Source organism: Aedes aegypti, chromosome 2 (assembly GCF_002204515.2).
Source record: "Aedes aegypti strain LVP_AGWG chromosome 2, AaegL5.0 Primary Assembly, whole genome shotgun sequence".
Classification (NCBI taxonomy): domain Eukaryota; kingdom Metazoa; phylum Arthropoda; class Insecta; order Diptera; family Culicidae; genus Aedes; species Aedes aegypti.
Window position 1 is genome coordinate 141,146,425 of NC_035108.1, and position 16,121 is coordinate 141,162,545.

The 16,121-nt window shown below is 39.0% G+C and overlaps 1 protein-coding gene across 1 annotated transcript in view; it reads right to left on the reverse strand.

Annotated features, from left to right (window-relative positions):
- Positions 1-14,907, reverse strand: part of LOC5567866 — a 39,499-nt gene extending 24,592 nt beyond the window's left edge. Inside the window, exons 1-2 of the mRNA XM_021842573.1 lie at positions 14,471-14,907; positions 2,820-3,353 (exon numbers count right to left, since the gene is read on the reverse strand). Coding sequence (XP_021698265.1) covers positions 2,820-3,353; positions 14,471-14,750 — 814 coding nt within the window. The 5' untranslated portion in view covers positions 14,751-14,907. The remainder of the gene's footprint in view (positions 1-2,819; positions 3,354-14,470) is intronic.
- Positions 14,908-16,121: the final 1,214 nt, after the last annotated feature.

Below are 16,121 nucleotides of genomic sequence, written 5' to 3' on the forward strand. Positions count from 1 at the left end.
CTTCCGAACCAAAAATCTGGATCATGCTCATGTCTGGCTTCGTACCGTGCCAAATCTCGTAGGGCGTCTGCTGCACCGGTTTCGTTGGCAACATATTCTGCAGATGATTGGCCGTGTTAACCGCCTCAGCCCAGTAACGATAATGCAACCCAGAATCGATGATCATACACCGTGCCATCTCTACCAGCGAACGATTTTTTGCGCTCCGCAACTCCGTTCTGCTGTGGCGTGTATGCTGTCGTAAACTGCTGCTGAATTCCTTCCTGCATGAAAAACTTGACCAACTCTGCGCTGCGGTACTCTCCTCCTTGATCCGATCTGATGATCTTCGGGGGTCTACCAAACTGCGTTTTCATCAAACTTACGAAATCTCGGATAACGTCCACGGTATCCGACTTCTTCCTAAGAATGTATAGAGTGGTAAAGCGGCTGTAGTCGTCGATCAGCGAAAGAAAATACCGACGACCTCCAGGTGTGGCCGTTTTCATCGGCCCACACAAGTCACTGTGGATCAAATCCAACACCGCTTTCGACTTACGCCTCACTTTCTTAGGAAATGGTCGCCTTGCCATCTTTCCCTCCAAACAGGGTTCACAAGAATAACGAACAGAGCAGTTACGTACCTTGATGCCTGTTGCCAAAGCTTTCCGCTCCAGATCCAGGATAGCTTGAGTATCACGATGTCCCAGCTTCCTGTGCCACTCGTGTATGCAGTTCTTCGTATGACACTGATCCGAAACTGCACTAGCACGTTCAACCATTTGAAGATGGAACAGACCCTTGCTTGACGGCGCAATAGCAGCAATCTTATCACCGTTCGCAATCCTACATCCGTTCTTGTCGAAGATTACGCTCGCTCCCTTCTGAACGAGCCTGCCAACGGACACGAGATTCATGTCGAGATCAGGAACGAAAAGCACTTCACTCAACAAAATTCGCGTTTCTGCGCCACCACCTCCGATGCAAAAAATCTGGCACAATCCGACGCCTTTCACCGCTGCGTGTTTACCATCGGCAACCGTAACCGATTTCGGAGTGTCCATCCGCGGTTCATTGAACGACACGAAAAACTTCCGATTTGCGCACATATGCGAACTCGCACCGGAATCGACGATCCAGTCTTTCGCCGCGCACTCACTGGCAACAAACGCATTATTTCTCGGTTCTACGTTCACATCGGAATTGACGACACAACCATTCGTCACACACTCTCTGGCAAGAAAAGTAAATTCTTCCGATCGCGACGTCGCAAGCTTCGCCTTCGCGAGCTTTTTCGACACTTTTCTCACTTCGCTGTGCCTGCTCACTGCTGAGCTACTGTCACCTTCTTCTTTCTTCTGCCTCAGCCACAAGCTGCAGTTTGCTTTCTTATGACCGGGCTTCTCGCAGAAAAAACACACTGAGTTTTTCTTCTTGTCTTCCGCTTTGAGAACAACCGAATCCACTACCGACGGATCACGACGCTTGTGCACTTCGTTTATGATCTTCCCTTTCACAAGATGCATCGTTAGCTCATCATCGGCTCGGTTTTCTAGCGTCGTCGTCAAGGCATCGAACGAACCAGGCAAACTTCGAAACACTAAAACCACCTGGAGATCTTCGTCTAGTTTTGTGCCAGCATTAGCCAGCTTCTCGAACAAATCCTCAAACTCCATCAGGTGTTCTTCGATGTTGTCCCCGTCGTGGTACTCCATGTCGCAGATTCGCTTGAGCAAATGCACTTTGGTCGTAAGCGTCTTCTTCTGGTGCTGCTTTTCCAAATTGTCCCACACTGCTTTCGCGGAATTCGTATTCCGGATATGCCCGTGTTGACTTTTTGTCAGCAATAAACCGATCGTCGCGCGCGCTCTCTGGTCTCCCTCGTCCCAGGCAGCCAGTTCCGCGACGTTCGAACCCGAAGCAGCCACTTCCGGCTTCACTCCCGGCGAGACATACTTCCAAAGTCCTTCTCTCACTAACAAAAACTCGACTTCCAATTTCCACGAATCGTAATTATCGTTCGTTAACTTCGCGATACCAATTTTCTCCATTTTTGTTGAATTTAACACTTCCGGAAAAATTCCAACAAACGCGCCACGACTTGTCTGAACGTGTTCACTTTGCACAAAAACAAAATGGCTACTTCACAGGCCCATAACCTATTGGAGGGGTAAATTAGCAGAGAGAACAGTAAAACACGTCTTTACAGGTCGAGGCAAAACACTTGAATGAGCTTTATTCATTTCCTCCTTTCCATTCCCTTTTGAGCTTCATTCAGTCAGCTCCTTTTACACTCGATTGGCGCGCGATGCTGAATGGCGCAGGGCTGCCATCAGATGTGTTCCCCTAAGCACGGTCCTCCGTGCGGCGTCTTCTGGTGGCTGGACGGGTTATTTTTTGGAGGGGCTGGGAATTGAATCCATGACCTTCCGCTTATGAAGCGAAAGCGTTACCTCAAGGCTACGGACCTCCCTAAACCATATTTTTTGCTGTTTTTCTATGCGTTTCATGACGTTTTGCTTAGGCGGCCCATATTGCCCCGATCACCCCTATATTATTCCGAATTGCGTGTACGATACAAGGCAGCGCGTTTCCCGATGAGAGTGCACACGTTGATTTTCATCGTCACAGCAAAAAAAAGTGTAAGATTTGGCACTTAAAGGGGGTCCAGTTAGCAATGCAATGTGTAATACTAAATGGCACAAAATGCAACGGAATCAAAATCTCGATTAGAGCGAAAAATCACTCTAATAAATATCAATAATAATAATGTTAATGCTCTTGTCCGTCACATAGTTGGTGTTTTAGGTTTTCGCCTAAAACCTTTTTTTTTCACTTACCCAGTTTATCATCCTTTGCGGAATCAAGTGAAGTGCCAGTCGTCTCCGAGGTTGAGCCTTTGATATTGTACTCTTCCGATGAATCCTCTGCATCTTCGCTTCCTTTCAGTGTTTTCGATAACAGATATTCGTCGTAGTACTCCCGAAACTCTCGATTAGCAGCATCTCCATTATTGTTGTTCTGTATATCGGCGATGAAATCATTCCAATCATCTAGCTTGTCGAAATTGGTACACTCTGACTCTCGATCGTCTTCGTAGGAGCAAGGCGAATCATACCGCTTTGAAAGACCCTTATCGGTGCTCTGTGAGTATTGGGAAAAGTTTTCCTGGGCATGTGAAATGGACAGCGAATAGGACAGGGAAAGCGAGCGTGACTGCTGCTGCTCATCGGAACTTCCACCGTCGCCAGCGTCTTCGCTATCGTCATCACCAGTCAATTCCAACGGATCGTCTTCGTTGTCCAACGTAGTTTCTAGAGATTCATTGTGGTTGATGTTGTCCACTAGCAAGGCACTATCTTTCTCTGATTGGTCTGAAAAGTTGATTAAGATAATAATACAAATTAGCGGAATTTTGGGCAAGTGTACCATTGAGACAAGTAAGACATTCTTAATTTTTAAAACCACCAAAGAAATATATTTTCTCTTTTAGTTTTACAATATGTTCCCTGCTAGTTCTGAATACAACGTACAAAATATGATATAAATAGCTTTACGTTTTCAAATATTCACTAAATTTCAATGAAAAACAATGACATTTTTCTAAGAGTAGTTATTTTCAAGATAAGACCAAGAAACACATATTTTTATTTATTTATTTATTTATTTGACGTCAAGCATTTTGTAGACCATTCTAAATTACATTGTGTTCTTAATATCTATGTCTTTTTTTGTCTAGTTACAAAGGAATAAGGTACCGTGGGGTAAGTGGATACAGAAAAATCAACAGTCAACTTCATTGTTATGTACAGCTAACGTGAATAATGTAAATCAAACTTTTTTCTGTGGGTAACAAATGAGGGACTAATGTGCTTCAAATCGTTTCTTGTTTCGATTTTTCTGATTGTTATGTATTGAGTATGAGCGACTTGAAAATTTGCACCAAATGATCCACTTACCCCACCATGGAGGGGTAAGTGGATCACCAAACAAAAAAATCTATTCTCAAAACTAGTATGGTATAATTATGTATAGTATGAATGATATTACTTTCGTTCTTTTTAATAGTGCTAGTAATATTACATTTTGATAGTTTAAAAATTAAAAAAATATCTTTATTTTATCAAAATAATATTAAAAATATTTTACATTAGTTCACACTAATTCGAACAAAAAAACATTGTGGCTAGTATAATTTGGAGGAAATTCATCCATTTATACACATAAACTATACAGAAGTATTGCAGGGGTATTCCAAATGATGTTTTCGAAAAACACTTTTTGTTTAAAAACATAAGTTACATTTATTTTTTATTAAAAAACTGAAATCTTTTTATTCTATTGATGAATATAATTGTATCATATGTCTAGAACAATTTATATGGTCAAATAAGGTACGACATTAGGCATTCAATTGAAAGAAACAAATATTTTGGTCTTTTGCCACTCAGCTTAGATAAACCACGTAAAGTTTTGGTTTAAATATTGCAATATTCATTCTTTTATATGTTTTATACCAGAGAGATTAAAAATAAACTGTTAGATGGATTAATTCAATTTTTTTTATAGTCAGTTTGACAAATTTAAGCTAGGAATGAGAAAAGTTAAAGGAAAACAACATTTGCGGATATTAAAACTTATTCAAATTCTTGTAAACAGTGTGTCAATAAATGATAATAATACTTGATCCACTTACCCTACCCCATTCAAAACTAGGGGTAAGTGTACCATGTCCAATATATTTGTATTTATTTTTAAAAATCTCATATTTTTCATTGTGATTCATTCAACTAGAACTGAAATGCTCACCATGTGTTGAAAAAACTAATAGTATTCGATTTTAGACAGAGATACAATGGATTTTTGATTGATAGAAAACAATTTTAAAATAAATCAATTTTTGCGGCTAACAAGTTTGCTTGTGTTAGTGTACGTGTAGCAACAGTTTTGCAAAAGTATTAGTGTGGACGTAAGAATATAACCTAAAACGAAGCAATGGTTCAAAAACATTCAACATATTTAAGTATTTAAGCTTGATATGGACAAATGATCCACTTACCCCACTGATACACTTCCCCCACTGTACCTTACTGGACATCAACGATTGTCGCTAATTCATCTCACGATTGCGAATTAAAGAAAATAGCTTGGTTTTGCACTGTCATAACTGAAACAGTATCAGCATACTTTCTGCATGTAAGCGCAATTAGTAATAGGGAGACTTACGGCTTCGGCACCATTCGACTATTATCGGCAACCAAATTTCAAAAGCTAAATACACAGTATATTTCTATCAAAACACACCAATGAAAATATTCAGATGATTCTTTGCTCTGTCAGCTTCCCGCTGACGAGATTTCCGAGACGGAACAAACAATTTTGCCAGAGATGTAATCAATTCAAATGACCACGCCTCAAAATGCGACTGAATTGGAGCTGCCGAACAGATTCGCCTGTAGCGCTTATGGGAAAGTTGCCGAAGAGAATGAGGCTGCCGACAATAGTCTCACTGATAAGAGATGTTCGCAGCGTTGTTCAAGCGTTTCCAAATGCATTTTCACAAGTCTGACGGTGTGAATCGATAGAGCAGCGCATGAATGTAAACAAATAAGCACGTAATTTGGCTGCTGATGTCCGAGAAAATTACAAGAGAAGCGCGACATTGGCTTAGACTGCCAAGAATACGTAAGTTCCCCTACTTTTTCGAATCAATATTACTTATGTTGACTGAGTTTTATCCCTTTGAAATTACGAGCTGCAAAATCAACATGACTGCCAAAACGAATGGCGGGCTACTTAGCCTTAATGCTTCTCTCTTCAACATTAGCTATTTTTATAAGCTAATTCTGAGAAATCAAATTTGAAAGTACATACATCTAAACTTCAGTCAATTTCAGTTATTAACTTTTAGCATGATATTCTACAATACCTTCAATTATCTTTAATTGTTTCTTTTGTTATAAAGTTTTTATGAGTTTTCAAATGTCTGAAGCAACTCGCTTTAATATTATGATTTTATTTATTACCATACTTCCATTCATGAAAAAAATCCCTATTAAATCCATAATTAGTCAAGCTAAGTTTTGATTTTTGTTAAGTTGCTTCTACAGAATACAAAAACCATATATGAAATATGATTTGTTATAATTATTGGAAAGCTATATTATCTTTTTTTTTCCGAAGAGCTATGGAAAATCATGGACGAGTACAGCTTTCCCGGGAAGCTCACAAGACTAATAAGAGCAACGATGGACGGTGTGCAGAATAGCGTAAAGATTTCGGGCGAACATTCCAGTTCGTTCGAATCCCGCCGGGGACTTCGACAGGGTGATGGACTTTCGTGCCTGCTGTTCAACATCGCGCTAGAAGGTGTCATGCGGAGAGCCGGGTTCAATAACCGAGGTACGATTTTCACAAGATCCAGCCAATTTGTTTGCTTCGCGGATGATATGGATATTGTCGGCAGAACATTTGGAACGGTGGCAGACCTGTACACCCGCCTGAAACGTGAAGCGACAAAAGTCGGCCTGGTGGTGAATGCGTCAAAAACAAAGTACATGCTGATAGGCGGAACCGAGCGCGACAGAGCCCGCCTGGGAAGCAGTGTTACGATAGACGGGGATACTTTTGAGGTGGTTGATGAGTTCGTCTACCTCGGATCCTTGTTAACGGCTGATAACAACGTTAGTCGTGAAATACGGAGACGCATCATCAGTGGAAGTCGCGCCTACTATGGGCTCCAGAAGAAGCTGCGGTCGAGAAAGATTCACCCTCGCACCAAATGTACCATGTACAAAACGCTTATAAGACCGGTGGTCCTCTATGGACATGAAGCATGGACCATGCTGGAAGAGGACCTGCAAGCACTTGGAGTGTTCGAACGAAGGGTGCTTAGGACGATCTTTGGCGGAGTACAGGAAAACGGTGTGTGGCGGCGTAGAATGAACCATGAGCTTGCTAGGCTCTACGGCGAACCCAGTATCCAGAAGGTTGCGAAAGCCGGAAGGGTGCGCTGGGCAGGACATGTTGCAAGACTACCGGACAACAATCCTGCAAAGATGGCGTTCGCGTCGAATCCGGTTGGCACAAGAAGGCGAGGAGCACAGCGAGCGAGGTGGCTTGATCAGGTGCAACAAGATCTGGAGAACGTGGGCCAAAATCGAAGTTGGAGAGACACAGCCATGGACCGAGTAAATTGGCGTAACATCGTTAACGAGGTTTTATCAAATTAATTGATGTAACACCAACTAAATAAAATAAATAAATATTATCTTTTTATTTCATTTAAAAACATTGCATTGTTGAATTTGTACTTCCATTTCTACCAAAATACTTGTTTTATTGAAATTTTTTTTAAATCCCGGGATTTCCCGGGACAAGCTAAGATTTTTGTCCCGAATCCCGGAACGAACAAAATGGCCGGGGAATGGACACTCTACATAGCATAGTATAAAATAAATTATAAACAGCCTTTTCAAATTTATAGTACACTAGTGGTCCCGGCAAACTTCGTCTTGCCATCAAGTAGGCTGTTGAAAACCGCTATGAATCGTCCCATACAAAATGACAGTTCCGTTCGCTCTCGTTTTTCCGACTTTCCCGGTGAACATCCTGGATTGTTTATGCACACAAACACGTCGGAACCCTTGTCGAACAAAATGCAAAAATAATCATCTAAATCCGTTGCTGCGTTCGTGAGCCATTTCGTGACATACAAACACCACTCCATTTTTATTTATATAGATTAGAATGGAGCTTATTTCCCAAAATCTATCGTAGTCAAAATTAAATTTACAAAGTGGAAAATAATCATCGGTTCCAAATAGACATCTTTTTTTATCAAATTGTTTATTTAAAGGCTCACACGCCGTATCAAGCTTTACAGAGCCGATATTAATTTTCTATTATGCATAAAACAATTCGTCCCCTCTACAATTTTATTTTTCGATATACATTTTGTATCATTTGTTAATACATAGATTTCCGTGCGATCCGTGTTTGGGGATCGCTGATCAGAGCAAGTCTTTTTTATTCCACTCTTTTGGTTAACCTACCTCGATCGCCGTCGCTTGTTTGTAGCCCCATTGTGCTCAGTGGAAAAGTTCGATGCATTGTCGTCATCAGTCCAGTCGTCGTCGTTGTTCTGTTGCTCCGCTTCTTCACGAACGGGAGATAGAGATTTTTGCATGATTTAGGCTGGTCGAATACGAGATCATAGTGATCTCATTTTCCATAGTAATAAACGATGGAATTTGCCTTAATAGATTCATTCTAAGGACTCGCACTCCGTTAGAAATGCCCGGAAAGTAGTGCTTCCCCTTCTCATTCCCAGTGAATAAAATTATCGCGGAAATGAGACGAAAATAGGCATTTTTTAAGCTCCCCGACAATTAGTTGCCGCCTTGATCTGCGAGAAACAGATTTCGGAAACTGCTATAATTGTTGATCAATGTACTGACGAAAAGCCAAGATCGATCCGATCATATGCACTGATCCAACTTTATCGGCTCTAAAATTATCGCGATAATTATCACAAGGTGCCACCGACGGTATTCGAACCCATGTCCATGAACAAAAACGTTTACACAGCGAGCGCGCACCATAACCAATCGACCACGCCAGCTGAACGAAGGGGGAGAGGAACTTGGTATATAAAAGCTACATGCGGAAGCGGAGGATAATATAAATTCGCTGCTGCACTCTCGCAGTACTAGACGGGTAGGATATTATCGCACGTCTCTTTCCTCCGGAAAATCGGCTTGAGCGATAGGCTTATGATTATCGCCGTGACCGATAATTTCACTCCCTGCTCATTCCTAACCTCTTCATACTTAAGCATGCGGTCGGCGACGGTTGCGTGACTCATCGACGGTGGGAGGTCGTGAACCCGGACCGTCACTGCGTCACAATCCGCATAGACCGGAATCCTAAATTTTGTGTTATTACACAGCACTGCTTCCAATTCTCGCATAACCTGTGATCTCGCCCTAAAAGCCATTGGTAAACGAGTGTGTAACTTGTTGTTACCGAGCAAACGAATGGATTTACACGTTATTCAACAATGTTACGATGAAAAGAAGATCCTTCTCTATCTCCCAGTGGTGATAGTTTTTATCCTGGGCCATTCAGTTGCTTAGAAACAAGGAGCTACACACTCAGTTACCAATGACTTTTAGGGCGAGATCACAGGTTATGCGAGAATTATGGTTAGATTGGTAGCGTGCGACGATCTCTTTCGATTTCATCTCTATGAGCACACAGTTACGTGAGTGGTGCAACTGTATGCCCTTAATGTCCGTATATTGGAGCTATATTTCATGCTCCAAGAACTGCTGCACTTTAGCCACATTTGGGAGAACTAGGAGAACACTAAAATCGGTCTCAAGTGTTTTTCCGCGCACCGGCCATTTTCCACAAACTGCGAACGAAAGCATGAGGCAATAAGAACGTCCGACGCGGGCGATGTCTGGGTATGAGGTAGCGCAAAGGGCCTAAGTGCAGTTGTCCCATTTGAGTAAATTTGTCATAATTGGTTTGCTTTTCAGCTTGTTTTTATGATTTAAGAACTCTTAGGAACAAAAAAAATCACCATAAAATTATAACATCTCCACACCTTTATTTGCGAAACACGAGACTGGCAGCGGTCTGGGAGGGAGACAGAGATATCACACACGAAATATTATACAAGGTTTTCCAAACTGCAAGATACCCTAAAATGGGGCGAATAGAAACACTGTTCAGTAAATATCAATACTTTTTACATTATAATGGAAAAATAAACACATTTTTAAGTGCATCTTGTAGAAATATCAACATGTATTTACTTAATGAAAAAAAAAAAATTAAAATTTTTAAAACTAAGTTCAATTTTCGATCATTTTTTAAATCAGCCAAAATGGCGGATGTTTTAAGCTATCAAAAATGATTGAGATTTCAATATTTTTTAATGAGAAATGTAGCAAAATTTTTAATTTGAAGTAATCTAGCGATACTCTGTTGATATTGAACTAATGAAAAAAAATATATTTCAGTAGGTTTTTAAAGTTTATCATTACATAATAGTCGCATTTTTAACTAAAGGTCGCTTTGTTTCTATTCGCCCCACTTTTTCTATTCACCCCGTTTTACGGTAACTCAAGTTTGCCAACGACAATCAAGACACACTTGATGAAAATCGCTAGTTTTCATCTAAGGGGTGCGGTCTCGAACATTTTGGTCTTTCAATTTGAACACATTTTTTCCACCAGTGCTAACCGTTGTTTGTTTGCTAGTCTCGCAGAAAACCATTTCCAATGTGCACACTTGAAATACTTCACACAAAGCTTTTACAGTTTGATGCAGTCAAGAAATCCAATAAATCAGCTGACTCGGTTAGTTTCTGACCGTATGTTAATTCAGAATATATTTCACAACAAATCTGAGAACAAAAACATACGCATCAATATGACCAAATAGAACGTTCCTTCAACACTTTTAACAGTTGATAGTTTTTGGTCACATAAAATCTATAATTATTTTAGTGCGGCGAAGTAATGACCACACACTGCTAGTCAAACTCGAATCGTTTTGATGAAAATTTAGGCTTGACACAGGCTGCTGTCAAATCTAATTCGCACTCCCTAAAGGTTTTCATTTGTTACCTTCGATCTTTCCGGACAAATGGTCGGCGTTAAGTCAGAGGGGACCAAATACTAAACTTGGGAAAATTGGATGATTCTCTCATTAGATGCGAAATTACCTTACCTCCATTTCACTTTGACCAGATTTGATTAATGCTGTAAACTGCGAGAAATATGTAACACATTTACTTTGGATGATCAATAAAAATCGATAAAAGTATGCAGTCAATTGATCAGCGCGCTGAGAAATACGAGCTAATGAAAAACATTTCAAGACATTTGTCAGATTTTTCTACATCGAATGATTCTTCTACTTATCTATCAATACAAATTTATAGATATTACTTAATTCGATGCATTTGATTCTGATTTTCGACTATTTACAATATTTGGATGGGTGGTCAGAAATTGCAAAAATTTCTGTGCAGACAGAGCGGACCAAGTGTTGAAAAGCACTAAATTGATTGATTATTGCATTTTTTAAGTCAATTTCAGAGTTCGATAGAAGTTTATGGTAGTTCTATGGTGTATGTATGGAATGTGCTAGAACCCGCTTATTGAATCAGTATATTTTGGTCGATTCAAGATTTTCACTTGGTTCACTCTGACTGAACACATATTTGGATATTTCTGGTCTTCAATGTAATGCCCCTGCAATATCTTAATGTTCAAGCTATCGTATTGGCGATATGGCCTGTGTTGGTAGCAAAGCGTAAGCTTTAAAGTGAAGATGAATCGAAGCCAAACTTCAAATTTTCAAGAGCACACCACCAGCGAGTTACCAATCGATTAAGTTTTCAGCTTAAACGGATGTTTGGTTCTCCAGATCCGTGCTTTTGAATATTTGAGGTTTGGCTTCGATTCATCTTCACCTTAAGCCAACCCTTCTCCAGTAGAGAAGCTAGGTAGAATACAGGACGCCTCGATGCTTACTGACTTTAAAATGGCTTGCTCAATTTTCACCACCTAAGAAAATTTTAATCTTATAAGGGAACGACAAGAGGCGAGGCCTACCCACCTATTCATTTCAATAATTTGTAAAAAAAAACTTCTATAGACTCCCTTTTACCTTTGAGCCGCATGACCGCTATAGCCATAACAAAAATAATTTATCTTAGAGATATGCACCCAGTTTGACCATTAAAGCATTAAATGATTATTATTTTACTAGAAATTGTTCAGTCAGAGTGAACCAACTCACTGAACGATCATTTTTAGTTCAGTCAGAGTGGACCAAGTACACATAATCGTTCTATCAGAGGTTTGGATTATGATTTTTCATGATTATCACTTCACATTATAGTGTTTGAAAGTAACTCAAAGATGTGCAGAAATATTGAACCAAAATTTAAACGAATTTAAAAATTACAGAGCTTTAGACGTTAAACCCATTTTTCTTAAAATATGACAAATCTCGAAAACTTATTCATATAGACTCAAGTCAAAAAAGTGTACAAACTTACTTTATCGATCCTACGTGTTTCGCAGACGAAATTCTACACGTTTCGCTCTGAAATAACTCGATTATTCTCTTTTAGAACGTTTAATTTTCGGATTTACAAAACGACGAAAGTAAGATTTTCAACTTTCGCAACCTAACCACTACTTTCGCCGCCCCGCTGTATGGAGAGACAAAGTGACTTAACCACGAATCAAAACAAAACACTACTTGAGCCGATTTTACACTGGTAGAAAAACGTCGAAAGTAACTGTGTGAAACGGCTTATCATTTTGTTATAATTATTTTTGTTGAAAATAATAGAAACTACTTAGTTTTTGAACGCAATCTGATTGTATGCAAAATTTGAGCGATGTACACGGCGAAAAAATGTTAAAAAGGTGATTCATTTTAAAACAGTTTTAGAAGACAGGTTATGATTCTTCTCAATTAGTTTTCTCAAAATCGTATGAAAGTTACTTACGTCGATTTGAAAAAGTAATCGAGAAATGTCACTTAGTCCACTCTGACTTAACGCCGACCAAATATGGAAAAAAGGCTACATGCTCTTGAAAATTTGAACTTTGGCTTCGATTTATCTTCACTTTAAACACATGAAACCTTAAAACAAAGTATATGTAACTTAAAAGCTCAAAAGATCATTTTAATTTCCATTTTATGTTTTTAACGGTATTTATAATTTTGTTCATAGAGATTGAGCTGATGGTTCTATTGAACTGTTTGCAAAATCTCCTCTGTAGTAATTTGTACTTTATTTAAATCAATAACGGCCAGTTCTCGTATATTTACCACCCATTTTTCTCCCAAATCAGTTTCCCAGTTGTTTTTTTATGGAATGAAGCTGATATTTTTTATTTGAAGTTAAGTCATAATATATGCTAATTGCCCACAAAAAAAATATCCCATAAATCGGTTACAGAACAGTTGAGAAATTATAATTGGTGCAATGTGAGTCGCAGGGTTTGGTTCATTGAATCTCCTTCTTGGCATTAACGTCCTCACTGGGACAGAGCCTGCTTCTCAGCGTAGTGTTCTTATGAGCACTTCCACAGTTATTAACTGAGAGCTTTCTTTACCAAAGTTGCCATTTTCGCATTCATATATCGTGTGGCAGGTACGATTATACTCTATGCCCAGGGAAGTCAAGGAAATTTTCTTTACGAAAAGATCCTGGACCGACCGGGATTCGAACCCAGACACCTTCAGCATGGCTTTGCTTTGTAGCCGCGGACTCTAACCACTCGGCTAAGGAAGGCCCCTAATACATAAAATATATATATATATATACATAATACATAATATATATACATAATACATATGTATATTCAATGGTTCATTGAATATACATATGTATTTTTTACGATTCTTCAATGTATTGTCGTCTAACACCTTTTCATCTTTAAATCAAATTCTTAATTCACTTGCTTTAAGCATAGAGCTTTCATCATTATATAGGTGTAGCAAAATATATATTTTCATTGTTAATCAAATACAAATATAGCAAAAAAAAAAACAAATACTTCGAAAATCCATTTCTATTTAGGCGAAATAACTTTTTTCTCTCAAGACAGATATTTTTGACCCCAAATCTGGGCCCAAAATGCACATAAATGACTCATATATGATATATTGATTTGATCATTATCATTGAATGATCAAATTTTGAAAGATCTAAACAAGGCAAGAAAAAGTTGATTTTCTTGCCTCATTTAGATCTTTCAAAATTTGATCATTCAATGATATATGAGTCATTTATGTACATTTTGGGCGTAGATTTGCCCAAACTCCTTTATATTTATTTTAAATACCACAGTGCTTTTGATAAGAAGGGAAACTAGCATCATTATGCTAAATTGATGAGTTTGATAAGCTTTGGACAAAGCCAGAGAATAAATCGCTTAAGGTTTTCGCTTGGGAAAACGTGGCGGTAGCTTTCATAGTGGAGATGTTGTGTTTTGAAATGTTTCGCATAAAGAATTTACGTTTTTTGTATGAGTCCTTCGAAAATGTTGTAAGACTTGTCACGCTTGGCTTGACCCCCCCTCATTGGAGCGTGAAGTAATTTGTGCATGACCCCCGATGTACGATGCAAATTGAATGAAGTTTAATCATAACACAATTTATAACAATTACTTTGTCTAAAAATGCGCTATTAAAGAAATCATGCTAAGACATACCTCCACCAAAGCAATAGTGTTGCTTTTATTGGAATGGGGCAAGGATTTTTGCAGGTAAATTTTGAATGAATCGTGATTTTCATATATTTGAATCATAGAATAATTTGAAATCTATTGACCAATACGTTAAAATCGCATATTTCATAATTTCAACAGCATATTTGAGCTGTTTTCCTTTAGTGCACCACTAATGGTCCTTTTGCCCTATTACTTTTATTCTAGCTTTAATTACCCACCTGCACTCAACGATTCCATGTCGCAATGAGCCGTCGAGTTGGCTGGGATTCCCGTCATTGATACGTCGTTTGGATCCAACGAATCGCACTGGTTTTGTTCGCCTAGATCGAAATTCGACAGCAGTTGCTGCATTTTGTTCTCAAACTCCTGTGATAGTCTCGATTCTGCCGGGCAGCGATTCCGACTTCCGCTGCTGGCATAGTCGATGTGAGGCGATTGATTCAGATCCCTAACGAAAGCACAAAAATCCATCGATGTCGGCGCGGAGGAGTCAGTCATTGTTATTCGGAAATGTATCCCGCTTAGTTTGTAGAAGAATCAAATTACTAATCAAACCATTTCAGATTTTCGGTAGCGTAAAGCTGAATAAGGAACGCGCACGAACGAAAGCACCCAACGTTTTGCAATTTTGTTTTGTTTTCCTTCGACTACACGATTGACGTTTATCTTAGAGTTAGGGTGTCTCCAAGTAATTAATTAAATTTAAATTCTACTTCTAGCTTGCATTTCGCTTCCTAACCACAGCCTATATCTTGATCTGTTTCCTCTTATAAGACTGCAGGTATTGGACTATTAATGACGGCAGCATTTGCAAGAGTTCACGGTAAATTTACTTAAGGTAATGATAAAGGACGTTTATGATTGAATACTAAAAATAAATCAACGAAACAATGAAGAAATAATTTAAAGAGCCACCCTTATTTTTGCGATTGCGCGCGTGTTTTGTTTGTGTGGTTCATGGTTGAGTCGATCGTTAGTTGTCTTTAGGCTCAATTTCAGCCTTTACTGTAATGTTTCCATGATTTGAGATAAAGATGGGGCTTCACTAGGAAAACTTTCAAGAAAATTCTATCAAAAACTATTTAGCAACTTTAGTAACTTAGGGTCAGATATATTTTTATCATTACCTCTCTCCGAAGTACTTCAATCTTTCAAGGAATTTCTGCTATAGAAATCGTGGTGGAATCAGAAAGCAGAACCTCTCAGAAATTTCCAATGGGATCCCTGCAGAGATAGTCTGCAGAAAAGAATTCAATAAGAAAATTAATTAACAATTCAAGAATTATATCTGCTTTTCTTGTATGTATCTAGTTTTTAGAGGAATCGATTCAAGGGACAATCTCTTCTTTTTCTTGGCAATACGTCCTCACTGGAACAAAGCCTGCTTCTCAGCATAGTGTTCAATGAGCACTACTTCTACAGTTCCATCACAGACAAACAGACATAACACTTAGAACTCTTCAAAATCCATCGCCCAGTTTACACCATCATCATCTGTTGAGCATGTTGCACGAAATACTGTTTCGTGCAACAAGACCTGCAGATGGCTGTAGTGTGAAACGTCAAATTAGAAGAAAAACAATACGCGCGCCTCTGGTTGTGAGATTTGTAACACAGTGAATTTGAAATGATCGTTAAATGAGAGGTCGATGGAAATTTCGTCAGTGTTACGTCTGTTTGTCTGCGGTCTGCGGCATTCTTTTTCATTCATATATTGCGCATTTCTTTCACCACTGGACTATCGCAGAAGTTTTTACAAGTGCGGAAATGCTAATAAAAGTGCGCGATTGCATCAAATCGAGTCGGTGTCTTCAGCGAGGTTATTCCTCACAGTCCAACGAATAAGTGCTCTGAAGACACCAACATGAT